We start from the raw sequence: 22,879 nt of genomic DNA on the forward strand, positions 1-22,879 counted from the left end.
CATTTGACCAACTTGTAATATCTTTTCCAAAAATAATACTTTGAGAAACCTTTTATCACCAACTTGGTAATTGATTGCTTTTCCTTTTCACATTTGAATAAGGCATCTGTCAATCAATAACTATCTTAAAATGATCTTAAATAATATTTACTTTATATTCTAGCTCTTTAATCAATCATGGCCAACTATGATTTGATCCTTAAGCTTGAACTAATTCAATGATATTCAACATTTTCTTCTTTATAAGTTTTCGTAACAACTCATCTTAACACTTGCTTGATAATTGTTATTATAGGGAAATTCAACTAAAGACAAATAATTTTCTATAATCCTTTGAGTTCAATCGCACTCATGCCCTTATCATATCTTCTAAATACTAAATAGTCCACTCTGACTACTTTCTATCTAAGTATGGAAAACAACACTGAAACTCAGTTGAATTCCCATACTTAATACAAAGACTTCCAAATTCTCTAAGTAAACTTTGGATCTTTATAAGTTATTATTGAGATAAATACTTCGTGTGATTGAATAACTTAATTTTTATACCATTTATCATACTTATCCATAATCACTTAGAATGAACTTCTCTTGTTGGGTATTCAGAAAATCTTGTAGCAATACGCATCCCAATTTTCTTTTATTTCCTTTAAGGAATAGAAATCGATTGCCATAATCCTAAGAACAACTGATACATTACTTTAACTTGTCATATCAGAACTTTAGAAACAAACTGAGTTATAACTCTTATTATGCTTGACCACCAACACAGACTCTTTAAATCCATATACATCTTAGTTCCTTTAGGGTACATAATTAAAAGACTACAATGCACCTCATAGAGAAATTCTTTCTTCAATTCCTTGTGATTTTTTATATACTTTACCTTTATAGTAAAAACATCCCCTCAACTTAACTTTAAAGTCTTTAGCTTCACCTTTGTCTTCTTGTTCATTCCTTAATAAAAATTTCTTATATTTTCTTTGAATATCGTTTATTTAATCTAACAGAGTAGGGTTTAACCTTAATTGTTTAACTTATACAACATCTTCTTCTTTTGATAATCAAGTATTATCAAAATTTTCAATGCAAAAAAAGTCTTCTGACGTACACGTAAGCTTGTACTTTATCCTTTACCAAATAATAATTGATAACTAACTTATAATCGTTAAGAAGTTTGATCTATCTCCTTTACTTCAAGTTCTACTTCTGTCAGTTTGATAAATACTTCAAACTTTCATTTCTTTGTTAACAATGTAGTTGTATTATCTCTCATCATTAGTATAAAGACACTATATCTTTAAAGTAGCACAACAACTATTAACTCCATCTCATAAATTGGATAATTTCCTTTATGAGTCGTATGCTTCCTCGAAACATAAGTCACCACTACTTCTTGAATTAATACGCACCCCAAACCATCATTAAATGTGTCGCTATAAGATTGTATGATTTATCACAATTTCATTACTCGGGCAATCCACATTACCCGAAAAGAAGTAATATTCAGTATTAATCCATACACTCAAAAAAAAAAAAATTCGTTTATACCACCAGAAACTAGACTTGAATACGAATCTAATCATATATGGAACTATTTCTATTTCAACTTATACAATTTATGGAGAATTTTCTAATCCATATTAGAAAATCTATTTTCAACAGAATTTGTTGCCCCTCTTTCTGACATATCTCCAATTAAAAATTGATATCTTCTAGCATACAGTTCAGACTCAGCTTCTGTTTAAAAAAAAAACTAGATTGACTTATAACTCGAACGATATATGAATCACTTTCTAGTACCTTCTATAGAATTTTTTGGCAATTTTCCAAAGATTCCTTCAATATCATAAAATTCTTGGCAGATTTTACTATTCTGCTTCTTTAACTTTCTTGGAACTTATAAATCCTTAGTACGACACATCTTTTCTCCTAATACTTTATCAAAGGGGAGGAAATCATCGAGAATTTTTTCATGAACTTTTGATAATATCTTACAATTCTCAAGAAATTTCAAATTTAAGAGACATTCTTAGAAATTTTCCACTCCATTATAGCATGTACTTTATCAAGATCAACTTTTATCTCTTCTACAAAAATCACATGACTAAGAGAAACAACTTCAATTAATCAGAATTCACACTTTGATCATTTAACCTATATCCTTTTATACCAAAGAATCTGAAGTACAACACGCTTGTTATGATCTTACCTTGTCATTAGAATCTTTTTTAATAATTAACTACTTATAACCAAATCAAAGATCAATCTTAGAAAATATCGATCCATCCTTTAATTAATCAAAGAGGTAATCAATATTTGGAAGAAGACATTTATTTCTCACCATCACTTTGGTCAGCTGAGTATAATCTATGCGTAATCACATAGGTCCATACTTATTTTTCACAAATAGGGCTTATGTACCCTAGAGTGACACACTTGATTTAGGAAAATTACAATCTTATAATTCTTATAACAAAATATTTAATTCTTCAAACTTGGTTGGACATATTTAATACAACATAAAAAAATAGATATGATACAAAGAAATACTTCTACTTTAACTATATTAAGTTTACCAAAACTCAATTTCTTGTATCTTTAACATGCAATTTCTATATTCTCGATTAATCGTCTCACTTCAGTCTAGAGAATTAATCATCACTACATCACATCACTAGAAGTCCGCTCCATAGAAATATCTCTTCTTTTATCACTTAATACTTATACACGAGTGAGTAGAATTAAAGTCAATCAAAGCAATTCAATTTTTTCAAAAGATAAAAAAATCTATAAGGATCTTGAAATCTTATTCATAGTCTTAAGACATAGGAATATATTTTTCTATAATAGTATCTTTAACACATTCCTTATCGATAAGAAGTAGGACATTTATTATGTAAGATAGAGGAGAATCTCTTATGGCATTAGCCCATTTTCTTGAATGATGTGTTAATATCCTTTTCCACTTATTTCACTCATAATCAACCTTCTTCTTATCAATTTTCAATACAAATACCAACACTAACACTTTTTGCCCTTTCGACTCGTCACTATAATCAAGTTGAATAGGAAATTTATTATTAAACTCAGTACTTTTACTATCAGTTTCATCAGGAAACACCCTAATCTATCAATTAAGACGATTTCTTCCATTTCTGAAATGTAATATAAACACATTTCATAATACATTAGTAAGGAGGGTATTAATCAAATCATATACATGGTCACACCAGATCAATAATTTTGACATCCTAGTGGCATGTACACACTTTACAACATAAAATAAATTCGGTTTAGGCAAAGAAATGGATAAACCTGTAGCTCTGACACCAATAAATGTAACACCCTTAACCCATATACGTACTCAAATACGAGTTAAAGATGTCACACTAACCTTTTATAATGTTTCATACTTGAAAAGTCATAAAATTTTATTTCTTTCAAAAATATCAAATTTACTTTAATCACTAAAAAAATTAATTGATTAAAAATAAAAAATAAATATTTTATCATTCATTTCTAACTTGATTTAAGGCTATAATGTAGCCATTCAATACTGTTTCATATAATGTTTAAAACTTCTTAAAATATGTGTACTTACTGATAACATTTAAAACATAACTTAGTAGACTACTATTTATTATACTTAGTAGTGTCCATTTTTAGTTTGTATATTTGAAAGTTTATGGTCCAATTTATAACTATCATATCAGAGCAGCATAATACTCATACAATATTCATGCCAACAAGAAAAGTAAAAACATTAGAAAATAACATACTGATACTAGAGAGATAATACGGTCTTCTAAAATGACGCCAAACAATCACACATGAAGTTTCCTCTTATTGAGGTATATAAACTAAGGTAAGACATTTTAAATTATGAAAAGATCATAAATAACCTTAGTGCTACTACCATCGTATAAAATATATAAAACTGATAATTCAAACCTTTTTCCTTTAGTGAAATTGAAGATGAAAATTCATTCTTTGGCACATGTATAAGCATATAGGGCCAAATCCGAATACTGAGTAAACAATAGTTTTCTTTCGACTCATATCACATATATAAACACTTTATCACATAAAAGGCACATCATGCCAAAAATCATTATCCCATGATTTTATAAAAATCTTGGTAATCAATATTAGTCACAATAATCATTTCATATTCTTTTCCATTCAATCACATTTTAGAACTTTTACATTTCATCTTCATAGCCCAATATATATTTTAAGAGAATGCAAGGTATGTGAGTCAGACATATTGCACACTGAGCACTTTACGGTTCTATCATCAGAATCATAATATGCATTACAAGTGCAATCATATCATTTGTACCAATGATGCAATACAAAATGTACACGAATGTACTCTATCAGAATTAGAATCAGACTTTACTCAACTTCATGGCATGCCAAGTGCACCTATGACTCTCCCTGCAACATACAATGGGCTTTCAGATAATATTATATCCACTTATTAATCAAGCATTTTAAATCATAATCATTTTCATCTCATGAATATAAAATTCATAACCTGGGCAGTTCATACCCGAAATCATCCATAATTTAAAATACAAACATCATATCAAATACTTTGGGCCATTCATGTCCTAAAATTATTAATAAAACTTTTATATAAACATTATGGAAATATTCCATAATCAGAATTAAACCATAATTTAAAAATAAGTCATACGAGGTTGACTTATCGCAAGTCTTCCTCAATCAGAATAACTAAATAAATAAAACGCACTCACCTGGTAATGCCTCATTAGTGAACCTTTTACTCTCGTACTTGATCATTTGCTTTCAACTCGATTTGATCACAATATTTATCACAGTCCTGCCAAAATCATAAACGAACACTATTTAAAACACATGTTAGTATTGTACTAACATAATCCAAATCCAATACTAAAATCCACAAATTATATTCAATACTTGTTCAATATAAAATCACTTTACTATTCAATACAACTTCAACATTTCCAAAACAAATTATGAAATTCTTTATGTTACCATCTTCATCACTAATCCACTTAACTTTCACAAACTTTACATTTTAACCACAACTTATGAATTCTTTTAGAATTCATCCTAACTTTTCCAATTAATTCAAAATGGTCATTCACCATTTTGTTCAATTCAAATCCATTACTAAAATTTCTAGCATTGAAATAACATATTCAATCTAGTACTTCCACTTTTGCAAACTTGCAATTAAACCCCAGACTTGTTAACTTATTTGAATTAGTACCTAAAATTCAAATTTACAAAATTTGATCCAAAACAATATTCAAACTTAAAATTCATCATCCAAGTATTAATTTCCAGCATTGAACATTCAGAATTGCACTTTTACACATCAATGTCCTATAATTCTAAAAACTTATAAAATGGTCTTTTTATTATCACAATGTTCAAAATTAATCCAAATCAAATTCTAAAGCATGTATAATTCGTCTAATATCAATTATAGACCATAAAAGTTTTTTGAATATTTTCCCCTTATTTTTCTTCATATGGTCGAACCTAGTTAGTACAATGGGGCTTGATTTTCATTCAATTTCAAGCATGAATTCAACTTCCTATGATCAAATTCATGCTATTCTAATCATCCTAACATCAAGTTCAATCCAAATTTAATCAATCTCCATAAACCCTAACCATGGTCGAAACTTGTATATTCATTTCTAGTAAATTTTATTCATCACATAGGCTTGGAAATTAATCCACAATACTAATAACATGAAAATCAAGCTATAAATCACCAAAATCCAACTTGTTCATCCAACTTGTTCATCCAACAAAATTATGAAATTCATCATCCAAGCATCTTTTCATGAACTTTTTATACCAAATGATAGAGAATTTGAAGTAGATTAATTCTCTATCTAATAGCTTCACCCAAAAATAAATCGAATAAGCCATAAAATCAAAATAAAAAAGACTTCCCTTACCTACTATGGATTTCACGACTAAACAAGGAAGAAGAAGCTGAAATTTCTTTATTTTCCCTTCAATTATGGCTTGATACACATGGCTTTATCCTATTATAAATGAATTTAAAATTCATTTAAATCCAATTTACCATTTGCCATTAATGAAACTTGATAACTACAACCTTTCCACTCCACGACATCATCCCTTAGTTCATATTATCCATAAAAGATATCATATTCTTGATTTTTCATATTTCCCTTATATTTTTGCAAAATTTCAATTTAGTCAGTTAAATTTAGTATTCCACTTTAGCATGCAAATTCCATCAAATTCCACTGATCCAAATCAAATTCCACAAATTAAAAATATCAAAAATAATATTTCTAACCTCAAAATACCTTCTTTAAAAATTTTGTAAACTTTTGGCCGATCCGGTTATCCGAATATTTTACCAAACTTTATCGCTTAATAATTTCTTACACAAATTCCATATCAAAATCTAAATTCCATAGAGAATCCAATCTTAGGGATGAACTATTTATTTTTGAAATAAAAATTATTTTTGAGAAAAGTATCACTTTGGTCCATAAAATTTTCCAAAATTGCAATTAGTCACTAAATTTCACAATTTCGGTTTAACATGGAAAATCGACTTTAGTTTCGTAAATCCATGTTAAATTTCATCATTCTAAATTATTGAATAATATTTGCTACCTTTATCTGTGGCGATTTTCCCCAAAAATCACCGGTGATCGGTATATATACCGATCTAACACCGGTCATATTATATTTCTCAATCTAACACCCGTAGCAGTAAAGCGCCTCCCCTGAACCGCGCTATATGTTGATTTGGTGCCACGTGGAGTATAGCACGCCCCCTGCTCCGCGTTATACGCCACGTAGGGGTATAGCGCGGATCAGGGGCCGCGCTATATGCCGTACCAAAATTATATTTAACACGGTCCCTGATCCGCGCTATATAATAATTACATATAACGCGGTGTAGGTACCGCGCCTGATATGTTTATAAATACCTCCGGTTCTCGCATCTCTCCTCACATCTCCTCGCATCTCTCATCTCTTATAAATTAATACAACAATTCCGTCAACGAGTAATAATTCTGGCAATCTTCTTATATTTGATTTAGAAGTTCGTGCGATTTTTCGTTATAAGGTAATTTTGTTATAATTTTTTAATTATACTTATTGTTTATTATCATTATTTGAAAAAATATTATACTAATTATTTTTAATTAATTTTTATGTTTGTAAAATTGAAAAGCGGGAGTATACGACGAAATAGTTTTGCGGTGCATGTAAGAATATAAAATTATATTATTTAAATTATTTACGTTGATGTGCAAAAAAATTTTTGTGTTATATTTTCGTTTATATATAATTTATTTAATCAGGTTTGTTTAAGTTATTTTTTTGCAGATATAATATTGCCGCACTTTTAAACTCAAAGAATGGCGCGCCTTTCAGCTATTGTTTATTATGATGGTGAAATTCGAGAAGATGAAACCGGCGTTGTTTTCGTATCAAATGAGCGTGTTAAAATATCATTCAAGAGAAACATAGCTCTTGAGGAGCTGATAACAAAGATTTCGAGGAAGATTCATGTTGGAAGTAACAGAAGAATGTCGTAGTTGCAGTACAAATTTCCAACATCATTGTTGCCATTAACTTATACAGCGTTCGAACTTTCGAACAATGATGATGTTCAAATGATGGTTGAAGCTCAAAGTAATTATTCAGACGCCGCTATTGAGATGTATGCATATTTTGTTCAAGTGTGTGCTGTTTGGGGTCAATCTTTAAGCTCACACTATGGGCTGGCTGAACATATTGATCAAGTTGACATCCCGACTACAGTAATGTGTAATGATTTTAATGCCATAATGGGGAGACATTCATCTGCAACTCCTTACGATATGTACCGAGATGGGTCCACGAACAATCCGTATGGCAACACCACGTCCAGTTCAAGGGGAAGGCATTCATCTGCAAATTTATTTGACTATATGGAGATGCCATCGACGCAACCATCTGTGCAGTTTCCATTTGAAACGATGGCTTCAAGCTCCAGGGGGAGGCATTCGACTGCGAGCTTTTTCGATCTCAATGTCGATATGCCTTCCAGTTCAAGGGGAAGGCATGCAAGTAGTAGGTTCTTCGACCTAAATGTGGAGAGCATGGAGGAACCATCATCTCCACCAGAAGAACCTTTTCGTGAGCCTGGTGCGGATGGTGCTGAGACTGGACTATTCATTCACCCAGAATCACCGCAATTCAACTCCGATGTTGATGAAGTTCCAGGAAATGTGGCACAAAATGACCCTCCTGCACACATGTATGAAGATGATTATGGTGCAATGTACGGGCCATAATTTGTGGATATACCTCATCTCGGTGACTATGGATATTACTCATCAATAAATAATGGTGAGTTATCTTTAGGCATGGAGTTTTCAAGCAAAGAAGAAGCGATGATGGCTATAAAAAATTACAATATCCGTAATTCTGTTCAGTCCAAAGTCAACCGATCGACGACCAAAAAATATGTATGATACTGTGCCCGACGTGAAAACGGATGCAATTGGATGGTTCACGTATCGAAAATGAAGAGGAAAAACAACATATGGGAACTAACAATATACAACTTTCCTCACATATGTTGTGCTGGAGGTGTCAACCAAGATCATCCAAACTTGGACTCTGAAGTGATATGCCAAGCCATCATGCCCATGGTAAAAGCAAGCTCTCATATAGCTGTTGCAGTGTTGATTTCAGCTATACAATCGCAGTATGGGTACACCGTCTCCTATAAAAAAGCTTGGTTGGCAAAACAAAATGCCATTGTCAAACTTCATGGTGAATGGGATGCATCTTACAACGAACTTCCAGGTTGGTTTAGGCTGGTGCGGGCGTTGAATCCTGGGATAATTGTGGACTTTGAAACCTCCTATACATACCATAATGATCGAGTTCCTCGTTATCGATGCCAATTCTATCGGGTTTTTTGGAGTTACCCACAGTGTGTTAATGCTGCCAAATACTGCAAGCCTATGGTCCAGATCGACGGGACTTTCTTGTATGGAAAATACAAGTAAGTTTTATTATAGGCAGTTGTCCAAGATGGCAATCACAACATTCTTCCAGTTGCTTTTGCTCTTGTCGAAGGAGAAGATACAGATTCTTGGGCTTTTTTCCTCCGAAATTTACGTGCACATGTTATCACGAGGGAAAAAATCTGTGTCATTTCAGATCGCGGAGCTGGGATCAAAGAAGCAATGGAGTCTTTGGGTCCAATGTGGCAACCACCCTTTGTCCAACATAGGTATTGTCTCCGACACATTGTTGCGAACTATCATGGAAGGTACAAGAAGAATGATGAGCGTCAATTAATTGTGCGCATGGGTAAGTGAAAGCAAGTTAGTAAGTTATACATTTTTTGATCATTTTAATTTTGCAAAGAAAGCAAGTTAGTAAGTTATACATTTTTTGATCAGGTTATGAACTACTTCCTCGAACGTTTGAATCAATGCTTCAAGATTTACGGGCAAAGTACGAGGAAGGATACGATTACATCAGCCTCATCAATAAAGAAATATGGACGAACGCATATGATGGTGGATATCGATATGGACACATGGCGACCAACTTGGCTGAGGCAATTAATTCAACCTTAAAGGGTGCCCGTTACTTACCTGTAGCGGCTTTGGTAAAAACTACATATTTTCGTTTGAGGGCGCTTTTTGTGAAGCTCGGGGGATAAGCTCAAACCTGGATGCAAGGCGGTCATGTCTATCACCCTAGATTAGTTGCAGATCTACAGAAAAAATTCCTGCATCAAATGGAATGTCTGTAACAAGCTTCTCTAGAAGGCATGAAATGTTTCGTGTCACAAAGTTACCGCGACCTCTTAAAGGGATTGAAGCTGTGTCGTTAAGAATAAATCTAAGGGACAGAACTTGCGACTACGGGTTTTTTCAAGCTCTGAAGTATCCATGCTCTCATGTGATAGTAGCTTGCTCGCATACAAGTCAAGACTATAACCATTTTGTGGATCCCGTATACCTACTATATGAAGTTTTTAAGGTATATGAATTTGAGTTTCCCCCCATAGGTAATGATAAAGACCCTGATGAGGTTCAAGATTGGCTTCCGATTGTACCAAATCCGAGTTTATTGAGGGAGCGCGGTCGTCCAAAATCCAATCGAATTCATTGCGATATGGATATTCGAGAAAGATGTAGACAAGACAGAAGATGTGGCCATTGTAGAAACCCAGGACACACTAGAAAAACATGTCCACTTCTATTGTCATCAAGTAACAATTGATGAGGAAATGATGTATTTGTTTATCAAATAATAATTCTTGTATTTTAATTTGCATTTACTTCAAGTTAATGTCATTCGATAATCGCTGATAAAGATTAAAAAAACGAACACAATCATTAAATTTTATCAAACTAATAACAATTTGGTATTTAAATATAACAAACTTACAATAAGAATTAAATGGTAAATGATAACCAAATTAAAATAACTGATATTAAATGGTAATAAACAAAATTAACTGAAATATATTAAAAAAAAGTCCAACAAATTTAACAAAATAAAGTAAGTATTAAATGAGAAATAATAAAAGATTACAATTAAACAAAATAAAGTAAATACAAATATAATAAAAAAAATCTATCGATGCTTGCGTCGCGAATGTGTTCCGCAGGGCGGTGGCTGTCAGTCTCGAGGAGGATTTCTTCGTATCACTGGTTCTGACTCCTTGCTGTCATCATCGTCGTCACCATCATCTTCGTCGTCGTCGTCATCCTGAGCAGGTACATTAGGTTGATGAGGAGCTGATGACGATGAAGCACCTCCATAGAATAAGGACCCTGGAGGTGTATGACTGACTATCCCACCGGCCTGCGAAAACTGGGAAAACCAAGACATCGCTGAGTGTGAAAACTGTACAGGAGGTGTATGTGCTGCAGCCATGGGTGATGAGGCTGAACCCACCAAATATCCAGCATATGAACCCCAAGTCAGATCTACAAACATAGACCCATAATAGCCTCCAGGAGGGGTCATCTGTGATGGTGGCGGGGTCATAAAACCAAGTATAGAGATATATGATTTCCATCCGAGCAAAGTAGACTTTCTTCCATTATATATCTGCAAAAGAATTATATTAGTAAAATATTAAATAAAGTAAATACATAATAGTAAAAATATTATAAAATATACCTTAAAAAGATAGAGTATTTGAGAGAAATTTAGAGAATTTGAGAGAATTTGGTGTGATAAAAGTGATTGAGGATTGGGGTATTTATAGGGAGGATGGGGACGTGTAGGGTTGGGTATTTAGGGGTATAGCGCGCCCACTGCACCTCGCTATACCCCACGTGTCAGATACCCAGGTATAGCGTGGATTAGGGGGGCGCTATACCCACGTGGTGCCAGATCACTGTATATCGCGGGGAGGGCGCGCGCTTTACTGCTACGGGTGTTAGATCGGGAAATATAATCTGACCGGTGTTAGATCGGTAAACATACCGATCACCGGTGATTTATTGGGAAAATTACCTTTATTTGTCATCCTTCAGAATTTGTCAAAATTTTGGTTCAATATACTTATCTGAATTTTTATCGAACTTTACTACTTTATAGCTTTTAATACAAATCCCGAATCAAAATTCTAATTCCCACAAAAACATTAATTTTAGAGTAAACTTTTCATTTACGGGCCAAAAATATATTTCTTTTAAAAATTACATTTTTCCTTAAACGTTTCCAAATTTATACTTTAGCCACCACACTTTCAAAACTTACATTTTGGTTACTAGCCACAATTTAGGGTATTACACGTGCCCTCTCTTTTCTTGTTTGAGATGCACCCGCCTGCCTCATTGATTCTACAACCACATCTGGTGATGTCGCCACCACTAAGAAATCCGTCGATCATCATAGAAATCAACAAAAGGCATTGGGTGAAAAATAATTACGCCATCCTTTGATGAAATCACGACCGTCTTCCCTAGAAGTTTTTCCCCGTCGATTCATGCTCCTCGGTCAGAGCACCAAAGATAGAAAAAGCACAAAAAAAAAAAAACAGAAGGCAAATTTCAACATGTAACCAAAATGGGAAAACCTTTTTCAGTATAAGAAGACTTCGAACAAAATAAAATAGGGAAGGCTTTCGAAAAAAATAAAAAAATGAGAAAAGGAAAAAGAGAGAACTTTACCTTAGAACTCATCTCACTGGATCAGGGAAGCCATAGTTTTCAAAGGTAAGGGCTTGCATGTTCGTAGATGTGAAAAAAGGTGGAACTTTTAGGGCTTATTTTTTGAGTTATAGAGGAATAAGGTTCATTTTAGGTTAGTATGACATAGTTTTTTGGGTTTAGATGAAAAATTGGTTTGTTTTAGGTTAAATGGATTGGGTTTTGGCTACCGTGCATAGTGGAGGAACACGTCGATGTGTGGTGGTCAGGGAGGGAGTTTGGCCTTCCTCGACAGAAAAGAAAGAAAGGGTTGAGAGAAAAAACCCTTTTCATATTTGGGAAAATTAGAAAATTAGAGGATTGGGAAAAGAAAGAAAGAAAGTGTATTTTAGCACTTGGTATAGTTCATTTCGCAGTCACTCATAGTTTTAATAGTTTATTTTGGTCACTGAAATGAATTTGTACTTATTTTAATTGGAATTTTCGAGTTTCATTTTGTTTCTATTTTAGTCACTATACATGTTTATATGTTTTTGGGGTAAATGAATGATTTAACCCTTAAATTTTGTTTGAATACCCGATTTGATCCCTTACATTTTAGGTTTAATTTGTTTTAGTCCTTAACATATTATTTATTTATGGCTTAGGTTCTCCTAGTTTTGTCAAGTACGTATTTTGATCGTTGATTAGCTTGATTACCATGAAATAATAATTGAATTATTTGCTAATACGTCCCTATAATTCTATCTTAGTTATGATTTAGTTCTTTAGTCCTATTTGTCGTGCTTGTTTTAACATTAATATGACATATATACTAGATATTCATTAAAATGGTGAAATATCCTTAGATTAATTAATAAAGACCATTAATTTGCATGTATCAATTTTCGAGAATGAATTTCGTAGAATAGGCATGAAAAGTGCCACCTATCAAGGTAGTATGATTAATAAGACGTTCGAGGAATAATGAACTAAAAAATAATCGAGTATGTCTTAATAAAAAATAAATAACAATTATATTAATAATAACCATGTATTGATTTATTTTTGACATGTTTCTTTAATTTTTATTTTATTCATGCTTAATATGATCCTAAATAAATAATGAAGAAATATTCTCGTATAGGGTAGAGATCGATGGGATAACCTTCCCAATGGAGGACGTGCAAATCTCGTGATCTTTTCTCAAAATAGAGAATATTCTTTTAAGTTCTAAATGAATTAATTAATAAGCGATAAAATAAATCCTTAGATGAGTCTTGATTTTTAGCATTATTTAATTCCACTAGCATGATGATATATAAGTGATTAGGTATCAATTTTGGTCGTTATGGGGGTACTTACCCTTCCCCACATGTAACCAATTTCTGATCCATAAAAAAAGAATTTATGGTAAACGTAGATCAATTTGTTTTAAAAAAAGATTTTATATTTATTTAAATTATTTTTAAAGATGATTTAGGTACTCGATCTACCTAACCCAAAGGTCGATGGCGTCTCCTATTTAATTTTTTTCGATTTTCCAAACATATGAATTTTTACATCTAAAAATAAAAATCATTTTTGTTTTGAAAAAACGTTACGACAATATGTGTACATGGTATGTTAGGTTCATAGGATGATTGAAATGACCCAAAATCCACAGTATGGTTATGTGACTTGCTTGAAAATTGACTCTATATGTAATAATTGATTTTGGATGTTAAATTATGGTATGAAGTACGCTACATATTTGATTTGACATATTTAAACCGGTTCAAGTGTGTTAAAGCACATTCATAGACTTTAGGATCGATCGTGTGATAATTTGATGTCTTGTTCTTACATGTTCATGTGAATTTTTTGTATTTTCCAGAAAAATGATCTATCCTGGCTTAAAGGATCGATCCTTTTAGGAAAATTATCTATCATCTCCCTAAAAGATCGATCCCTTGATCTAACTTTTTATACTAGGATTCAAATGATTGATCCCCTATGAAAAGAGATAGATCCTTTAGTTATTTGCTTGATGAAAAACGATAAAATTTGATTCATTAAAGGTCTTAATTGTTTTTAAGTCTTAGTTTGACTCTAGGATGTTTGTGTGAGTTTAAAATGGTCTCAAAAATAAATTGTTAATTATTACTTAGTCTTAAATCAAAATTTGATTAAATTTGTTGTCACCCTTTAATATTACAACTTAGATAATAGGACAATTACATATTTTCTTTTGTTTTTAACTTTTTTATTATTTATATTTTGGTCCCTAGAAGTTAATGTTTAATTAGGTCATTGATAGTTGTTTGATTGATCTGAAAATTTGCATGTGTCTAATTGGGTATTATTAATGATTGTTGATGAACACAATTTATGTCTTGAACATTTAATTGATAATGGAATGCAAAGTGACTGATTTGCCCCTATGTTGTATAATCAAATTTCCTTTGCAATGCATGATTGTATGTTTTTTTTGGAAGACTTACCTTGTGTTATTCTGTTATGATGTGTTGCATGCCGAATGTTTATCTTAACCATTTTTTCTTAGTCGCATGGTTAGGGTTTGTTTGTTTGATTTACTTTAAAATCATTTGGCTTTATCAAAGATATTTTTGACTTAATTATGATTTTATTAATTGGGTAAAAATGAAACCACTTTGCCTTAATAATTTTAAAATTGTTGCAAGTTTTTTTGATCATCAACGTTCTTCTTACTCATATTTTTTTGATTTGTATTGTTGTGTATTACCAGTTTAGGTGATGTTGTCGCATCGTACTTGTTTGGGACCTTCTGATACAAACTATCCAGCTACCGGAGAAAATGGGATAGAGATTAGAGGTGAGGCTATTGGACCTCAGCTCCACTCCCCAACCCTCATTTTGATCTATTGATAGAGACAATCATTGTTGCATTCCATCAAGTCGTGCCTAACACAGTTCTTGCTCCTACACCTGAGCCCGTTGTTAGGAGGTTTACCTTGAGAGTGTCAATAAGCTTTACGATCCAAGGAGTTTAGTGGTGTTCATTGGTCGAGCTGACTGTTGTTGAGGATTGGCTCAAGTGTGTAATTAGGATCCTAGAGTATATAGGTTGTTCAGATGATGAGAAACTTGGATGTGTGTCGTCTTTTCTACAAGGTGATGTATATCATTGATGGTCGACGATCAAGAGAGGTTTTGCGGTTGATTGTGTTGAAATTATATTTTGATATAACACATATTTGCAAAATTGATTTTGAACTTAATCAAATATTTCAAAAATAATCCAAATTCCAAAATATCTTGAAAAATATATTTTTTAATTGTTTTATATAAATGAAATGTTTTTGAGTTAATTAAATATGTTCAAAGTGTTCAAAGCTTTTAATATATGAAAAATACTATTCAATCACTATTTGACACTATTCATGACACTGTTTAAACACACTTATAACTTTTGATAAAAGTTTTCATCTTTACCATCTGAAACATTTTTAATGACTCGATTTTCTTCAATGAATATAATTTTAAGCGAGATTTTTGAAACTTTCATCAAATTTTAAAAACTTCCAATTATCGTGAGTTTAAGAGTTTCAAAACTTTCCAAAAGTTGCAAAACTTCATGTGGAGGTGGCCTTAATTGCATGATTTTAAAGCTTTAAATGACTATAACTCATCCTCAACGGCCATAAATGGTTATAAACACATTCCAATCGATAAAAACAACAAATGGACACTTGAAGAAGGTTACTACACCTATCCAAGGTTAGAGTTCAAGAGAAAGAGTTTTCATTCTTATTTCTTTCATTTTTATCTTCTACATAAGTGTATAGAGCTTAATTGCATATCTATTGTTTTTATTCTTACGAGCTTAAATTTTTACAAACACCTACCTTGTGAGGTATTCTTTTTTAGCAAACATCCTTTGTAAAAGGGGAGAAGTTTTCGTTGAGCCTAAGAAAAAACTTGTAAAGGTTACTCTTTGTCATAGAAAAACAACAACAACAACAACAACAAAACCCAATTCCCATATGTATGGGGTAAGGGGGAGGTAGGGTAGTAGGCTACCCCCAACGCCAGGTTGAGAGTAACTTCCGTGGAAGACCTCCGGCAGTCAGAAAATTAGTGATTTTCTTTTGAAATCCTTACTGTAGAGCTAAGGTAGTGGATGTAGACTTTGACTGAGAAAGTCGAACCACTATAAATCTTGTATCTAATTCTTATTTTTTATCGCTTCCACACCAAATATTTTTAAAGGCCAATTCACCCCTCTTGGTGATTTTTGGTTGATTGATGAAGCCTAACAATTGGTATCAGAGTGGGTCATAGTCGATGATTTAACATCCTTGTGAAGATCCTAGAAATGCTCTATAAATTTCCTATTCAACCGAGAAAATAGCTTCCACTTCTTTCTCATTCTACATGGAGGACTCCCAACCAATCGACAAACCTCCATACTCCAATAGAGCTAACTATGGTCATTGGAGAACTCAATGAATCTATTCGTCCAATCCATTGATCTTGGAGAATGGGAGATGATCATGAATGATTATTCTTCTCCAACAAAGAAGATGAAAGAATAGAGTAATAAAAAATGAAAGAAATTTCAATAAAATACTATGGTCATTCACATATTATTTTGTGCATTTGGTTCTGAAGAGTATGAAAGGGTTTATTCATGTTCAAATTCCAAGGAGTTATGAGATAAACTTGAAGAACTTCATGGTGGCAAGAAAAAAGAGAAAGATATCCAACAATACTAAATTAGTGGCAAGGATATCAATGATGAACCATCAAATTCAAACCTCATATCTAGTTAAAAAATGATATGCTTAATGGCTCTTGATGAGTAAGAGGGATCTTCTAACTCAAGTGAATTAAATTTCTATTTTTTTGATGAGTTACAAGATGTATATGATGAATTAATTTTGAAATTTAAGACAATTAATTCCAAATACAATAAGATAATTTATAAATTTAAAATTGAAAATGATTTTCTTTTGAAAACTAAAATGGATTTTGAAAATTAAAATGAAATTTTTAAAAAGAATTTAGAGATTTCAAAAATGAAATTGAAAAGTTTGAAAAAGAAAATTTTGATTTAAAAATTAAGCTTTAGTACTTAACAAAAGAGAAATAAATTATTTTAAATAATTCATCTAGTTTAATCACAACAAAACACTGACATTTCCATTATCATGGTCATGGTGTACATACTTGTCCAATTAAAAATAAAACATTTCAAAATTTGACAAGTATAAGTTCCTAAGAGAACTAAAGGTATTGAAACTAACATTGGACCCAATGTAATTTAGGTACCATAAACAAAGTAAATGACTCTTGTAGGCATGTTGGAGAATTTGTGATAAAAGTAAAGATTTTGGATGCTCTAATCACATAAAGGAAGGATGTTGTTGGGACCGTCGGCGCACCCCATGGTACAACAGAAACAAAACGTGATGGTTTCACCAACGATCCAAGTACGTTAAATCCAAAATTGGTAGGAAGGCATACGATTACTTACATTGGTTTCCTTGAAAAAAAAAGACAGCAACAACTAATGATGATCACGAACGGTTTGAATCCTAGCCTCCATGAAAAATTGTCTTGGCCTTTACTCTGTTCACCCAGCTGAAAAATTGAGAGCGAAACCTTTCTCTAAAACTGTACTAGGAGTTTCAAAATTTTCAAAAGGGATTAACGACTGCTAGACCAACATATCCCTTATATATGTGTTGCCCTAACTATTAGGGTTTTTAAATTCAAATTTAATTAAGAGTATAATTACATTATTTTAATTAAATTCAATATTAAATACATATTTTATTCATGTGCAATCAAATTGTACATACGTGACACATTCATAAGTTGCTCTTTTTTTCAACCATTGAGTGTGATCCTGTAGGTTCCTTTAATGTTAGTAGTAATAATTAGAACTATTCTAATATTACAAAAAATGTGTTACATCTAGTAATATGTCATTCTTACATAAGTTACGGGAATTCATGATTCATCATAACATGTCCATGACTAATTCTTTTAATGTATTATATCATTTTGTCCTTTATATCTAGAATAGGCACAAGTCTTGGAATAATCATGCTTGTGTAACCCATCTATTATTTCTTGATATCTAGAGTAGACTATAATAAGAAAATAATTTGTGATATCTCATATCAACTTATTCGAGCATGGCCATGCATTTATAGTCTCACTCAATCAAGTGGCCTGTGATATATTTCCTATTATGTAGGAAGCACAAATCTTATCTCGATCATTCTCAAACCACTACATATATCATGATATGTTCAATGTCAGTCTTTATAGTTCAACCAGTTACAGATCATATTTAACTATTTCAAAATATTCAACAATATATGTGGAGATTGCAATGATCTTAGGTCTAAGGATTATATATATAGTTGTCATTATGAGCAATATCGTGACCGTCACATAATAATCCAAGACATATGCTCATAGCAGGTCAATCCGATATATTGTTCTCTAACAATATATTCATGTATTAATCTCGATATCTGTATGTCAATGACATCTCATTGTCATCAATCAATAACATGTTAGTCTTAAGCATATTATTACTATCCATGCCCATAATAATACTTGATTAAGGATCTTTTAATAATAATCACATCAATATACAAACAATATTATCTTTTTGTTTATTTAATGCACAAAAATACAATAAAAAACAACAATAATGCCTTTATTTGATAAAAACAGTAAATAAAATATGTCATTACAATCATTATATGATTGTTCTTTGGGCATACTCTAATAATCTCCCACTAGCACTAAGACCAATTAGTCACATATCAAATACTGAGTGACTTATTGTGACGGTCATGCTTCTGCTGTGCCAGAGGCTTTGTCAAGGGATCAACAATGTTGTCATCAGTGTGTACTTTACATATCTCCACATCTCCTCGATCTATGATCTCTTGAATAAGATGGAAACACCTAAGAATATGTTTGGACCATTGATGATATATGTGTTCATTTGCTTGTATAATGGCTTCATTATTATCACAACAAAGTTCTACAACATCTGATATACTAGGAATAACCCCTAGTTTAGATATGAACTTCTTGATCCAAAAAAACCGCTTTTTCTGCTTTACTGGCTACAATATACTCAGCCTCTGTTGTAGAATTAACTATTGTGTCTGGCTACAACACCTCCGTTAAGACAAAATACAAAACCCGATTGTGATCATGAGTTATCCTTGTTAGTTTGGAAGTTGGCATCAATATAACCTTTTACACTCATCTCTTCTTCTCCTCCAAAGACAAGAAAAATATCTTTAGTTCTTCTTAAGTACATAAAGATATTTTTAACTACAACCCATTGATTTTCCCCAGGATTTGCCTGATACCAACTCGTCATGCTTAAAGCATATGATACATCTGGTTGAGTACATATCATGGCATACATGTACAACCAAATAGCTGAAGCATATGGAATCTTACTCATACGCTCTCTTTCTTGTGGAGGTGAAAGACACATTTCCTTGAAAAGAGAAATACAATGTCTCCTAGGCCAGAATCATTTCTTGGATTGTTCCATACTGAATCTTTTCAGTACTTTGTCTATATATGTACTTTGACTCAGACCTAGATGTCATCTAGACCTATCTTTATAGATCTTAACTCCTAAGATGTACGTTATGTCACCCAATTCTTTCATAGAAAAGCAACTACTTAACCAAGTCTTAATAGACTGTAAAGTAGGTATGTCATTTCCTATGATAAGTATGCCATCTACATACAAGATTAGGAAATAAAAAATGTTCTCACTAGCCTTCTTATAAACACAAGGCTAATATTCCTTTCTGATAAAATCAAACTCTTTGATTGCATCATTGAAACAAAGATTTCAGTGTCGAGAAGCTTGCTTTAGTCCATAAATAGACCTCTTTAACTTGCAAACCTTTCCAACATTTCTTGGAGTGACAAAACTTTCTGGTTGTGTCATATACACATCCTCTTCAAGTTTTTCATTAAAGAAAGTAATTTTGATGTCCGTTTGCTAGATTTAATAATCATGGAATGCAACTATTGCAAGCAAGATCCGTATGGAATTAAACATAGCTATGTGAGAGAAGGTTTCATTATAGTCTACACCCTGAACTTGTCGAAAACCTTTAGCGATTAGTTGCCCCTTGTTAGTTTGTACATTATCATCCATGTATGTTTTCTTCTTGAAAACCCATTTACACCCTATAGGTTTGACCCTTTCAAGTGGTTAAACAAAAGTCCATACTTGTTTTACTAACATGGAATCCCTCTCAGATCTTATGGTCTCAAGCTATTTCTCAGTGTATAGGCTCGACACTACTTCTTGATGAGTTATTGACTCATCTTGTTCCATAGGAAGAATGTCTCCATGTGTGGTAACGATAAATCCATATCTCTCAGGTGCATGCCATTCTCTTTTGGATATTCCAATGGTTGTGTTTCTAAATCTGTTGATTGTTCCTCAACTATTTGTGAAACTTGTTCAACCTCTGATTCACTGATATTTTGTTCTTGAACTTGTCCAAGTTCAATATTTCTTCCATTCCCTTTCTTTGAGAGAAATTCTCTCTCGAGAAAGACTCATGTTCGAGCAACAAACACTTTGTTCTCGTTAGGGTTGAAGAAATAATATCCCTTAGATTCTTTAGGATATTCAACAAATATACACTTATGAGATTTAGGTTCAATATTTGTAGACATTTGATGTTTGAAATAAGCTTAACAACCCAAAATCTTCATAAAAGACATACTAGGATGCTTCCCAGTCCATATCTCACATGGTGTCTTTTGAACCAATTTAGATGGAACATGAATTAGTGTGAAAATGGATGTTTCAAGTGCATGTCCCTAGAAATAAGTCAAAAGATCACTATGAATCATCATTGATCGAACCATTTCTAACAGTGTTCGATTCCTCCTTTTAGAAATTCCATTCCACTACAGCATATCAGGTGGTGTAAGCTGTGAGACAATCCCACAATCTTTCAGGAGTTCATCAGATCTTATGCTCAAGTACTCTCCACCTCGATTTGATTGAAATGACTTAATACTCTTGCCTAGTTGATTATGTACTTCATTTTTTAATTCCTTAAACTTTTTAAGTGCTTCAGATTTATGACGTATAAGGTAAATATGCTCATACCGACTGGAGTCATCAGTGAAAATAATAAATTACTGGAATCCACCTCTGGCTTGCGTATTCATTGGCCCACACACATCACTATGTGTTAATCCCAATAAATCGCTTGCTCGTTCACCTCTACTATTAAAGGGAGCCTTGGTCATTTTTTCCAACAAGCATGATTCACTTACATCATATTGTTCGAAAATAAATAAATCTAAGAATCCATCTTTATGGAGCTTTGATATGAGTTTCTCACTTATATGGATGCAATGATAGTGCTAAAGATAAGTTTGATTTGAGTCATTTGTCTTTGATCTTTTCGTATTTATGTTATAAATAGTGTCATATTGGTCCAAAATATAAAGACCATTAACTAATTGTGTTGAACCATAGAAAACACTATCAAGATAAAACCAACAACAATTATTCTTTATAATTAGGTCAAAACCAATCTTGTCCAAATAAGAAATAGAAATAATATTTTGTCAAACTAAGCACAAAATAAAAATACTCTAAATTTAAATCAAGTCCACTAGGCAAAGATAAAACATATGTCCTTATAGCTAATGCAACAACTCTTGCTCCATTTCCCACTGGTAGGTTTACGTCTCCTTTAGCCATAGTCATTCTCTTTTGCAGTCCCTATACAAAAGTACAAATATGAGAACCACAATCGGTATTTAATACCCAAGAAGTAGATGTTGACAAATTAACATAAATAACATAAATACCTAAACAAACGTTGCGTTGGCTTTTGCCTTCTTGACCTCTTCAAGGTAAACATGATAGTTTCTCTTCTAGTGTCCGGTCTTGTCGTAATAGAAACATTTTCCTTCCTTGCTAAACCCTCTTTTGGGTTTCAATGCATCTTTTCCTTTGGGATTGGTCTTACTATTACCCTTAGACTTTTCCACTATCTTTTTCTTTCCATTTCCTTTGTCCTTTCAGACCATCGAAATGAGCTTAGGTCTAATATTTTTCTTGTTACTTTCAGCAATTCGTAACATGCCAAGTAACTATGGAAAAGTCTTGTTTATTTCATTCATGTTTAAATTAAGGACAATTTGGTTAAAGCTATTCAATAACAATTTTAGGAAAACATTGGTAGATAATTAATCTATGAGAGGAAATCCCAGCTTTTCCAACATTTGGATGTTGCCCATTATCTTGATGACATAAGCTCCTACCATTTTGCATTGAAATAGAGCTTTAGAAGTGTCATACCTCTCTTGATGTTCTTTCCTCTCATATATTTCCTTGAGAGTTTGAATCATCTCATATGCAACCATTTCCTCAAGTTTCTTCTGAAGCTCACGAGCCATGGTTGTAAGCATTAGACATCCAACGTCTAATGAATCATCCATATGTTTCTTAAACTTGTATTTGTCAGCTCTAGAAGCATTATTTGTTGGTTCATCAGGAACAAGTTCTTCAATGACATATTCATTCCTTTCCTATTTGAGAACAATTCTCAAATTACAGAACCAGTCAAGGAAGTTTATGCCATTAAATTTCTCATTCTCAAGGAGTGATCGCAATGATAGTGTATTGTTTGCCATTAAGTTTACAACAATGGAAATAT

The 22,879-nt window shown here is 32.4% G+C and overlaps 2 protein-coding genes across 3 annotated transcripts in view; both read right to left on the reverse strand.

Annotated features, from left to right (window-relative positions):
• LOC120158573 (60S ribosomal protein L9-like) overlaps positions 1–13,534 on the reverse strand; it is a 30,459-nt gene extending 16,925 nt beyond the window's left edge. The window contains exons 1-2 of one of the 2 annotated variants that reach the window (XM_039169401.1): positions 13,523–13,534; positions 4,439–4,443 (exon numbers count right to left, since the gene is read on the reverse strand). The gene's annotated coding sequence lies outside the window, so the exon portion shown is untranslated. The remainder of the gene's footprint in view (positions 1–4,438; positions 4,444–13,522) is intronic. The other variant, XM_039169400.1, reaches the window with a different exon arrangement.
• The window catches only part of LOC120158740 (protein NEGATIVE GRAVITROPIC RESPONSE OF ROOTS-like), a 31,576-nt gene extending 8,957 nt beyond the window's left edge, over positions 1–22,619 (reverse strand). The window contains exon 1 of the mRNA XM_039169519.1: positions 22,522–22,619. Coding sequence (XP_039025450.1) covers positions 22,522–22,619 — 98 coding nt within the window. The remainder of the gene's footprint in view (positions 1–22,521) is intronic.
• Positions 22,620–22,879: the final 260 nt, after the last annotated feature.

This window comes from Hibiscus syriacus, unplaced genomic scaffold (assembly GCF_006381635.1).
Source record: "Hibiscus syriacus cultivar Baekdansim isolate YM2019G1 unplaced genomic scaffold, ASM638163v2 tig00111330_pilon, whole genome shotgun sequence".
NCBI classification, from domain to species: Eukaryota; Viridiplantae; Streptophyta; class Magnoliopsida; order Malvales; family Malvaceae; genus Hibiscus; species Hibiscus syriacus.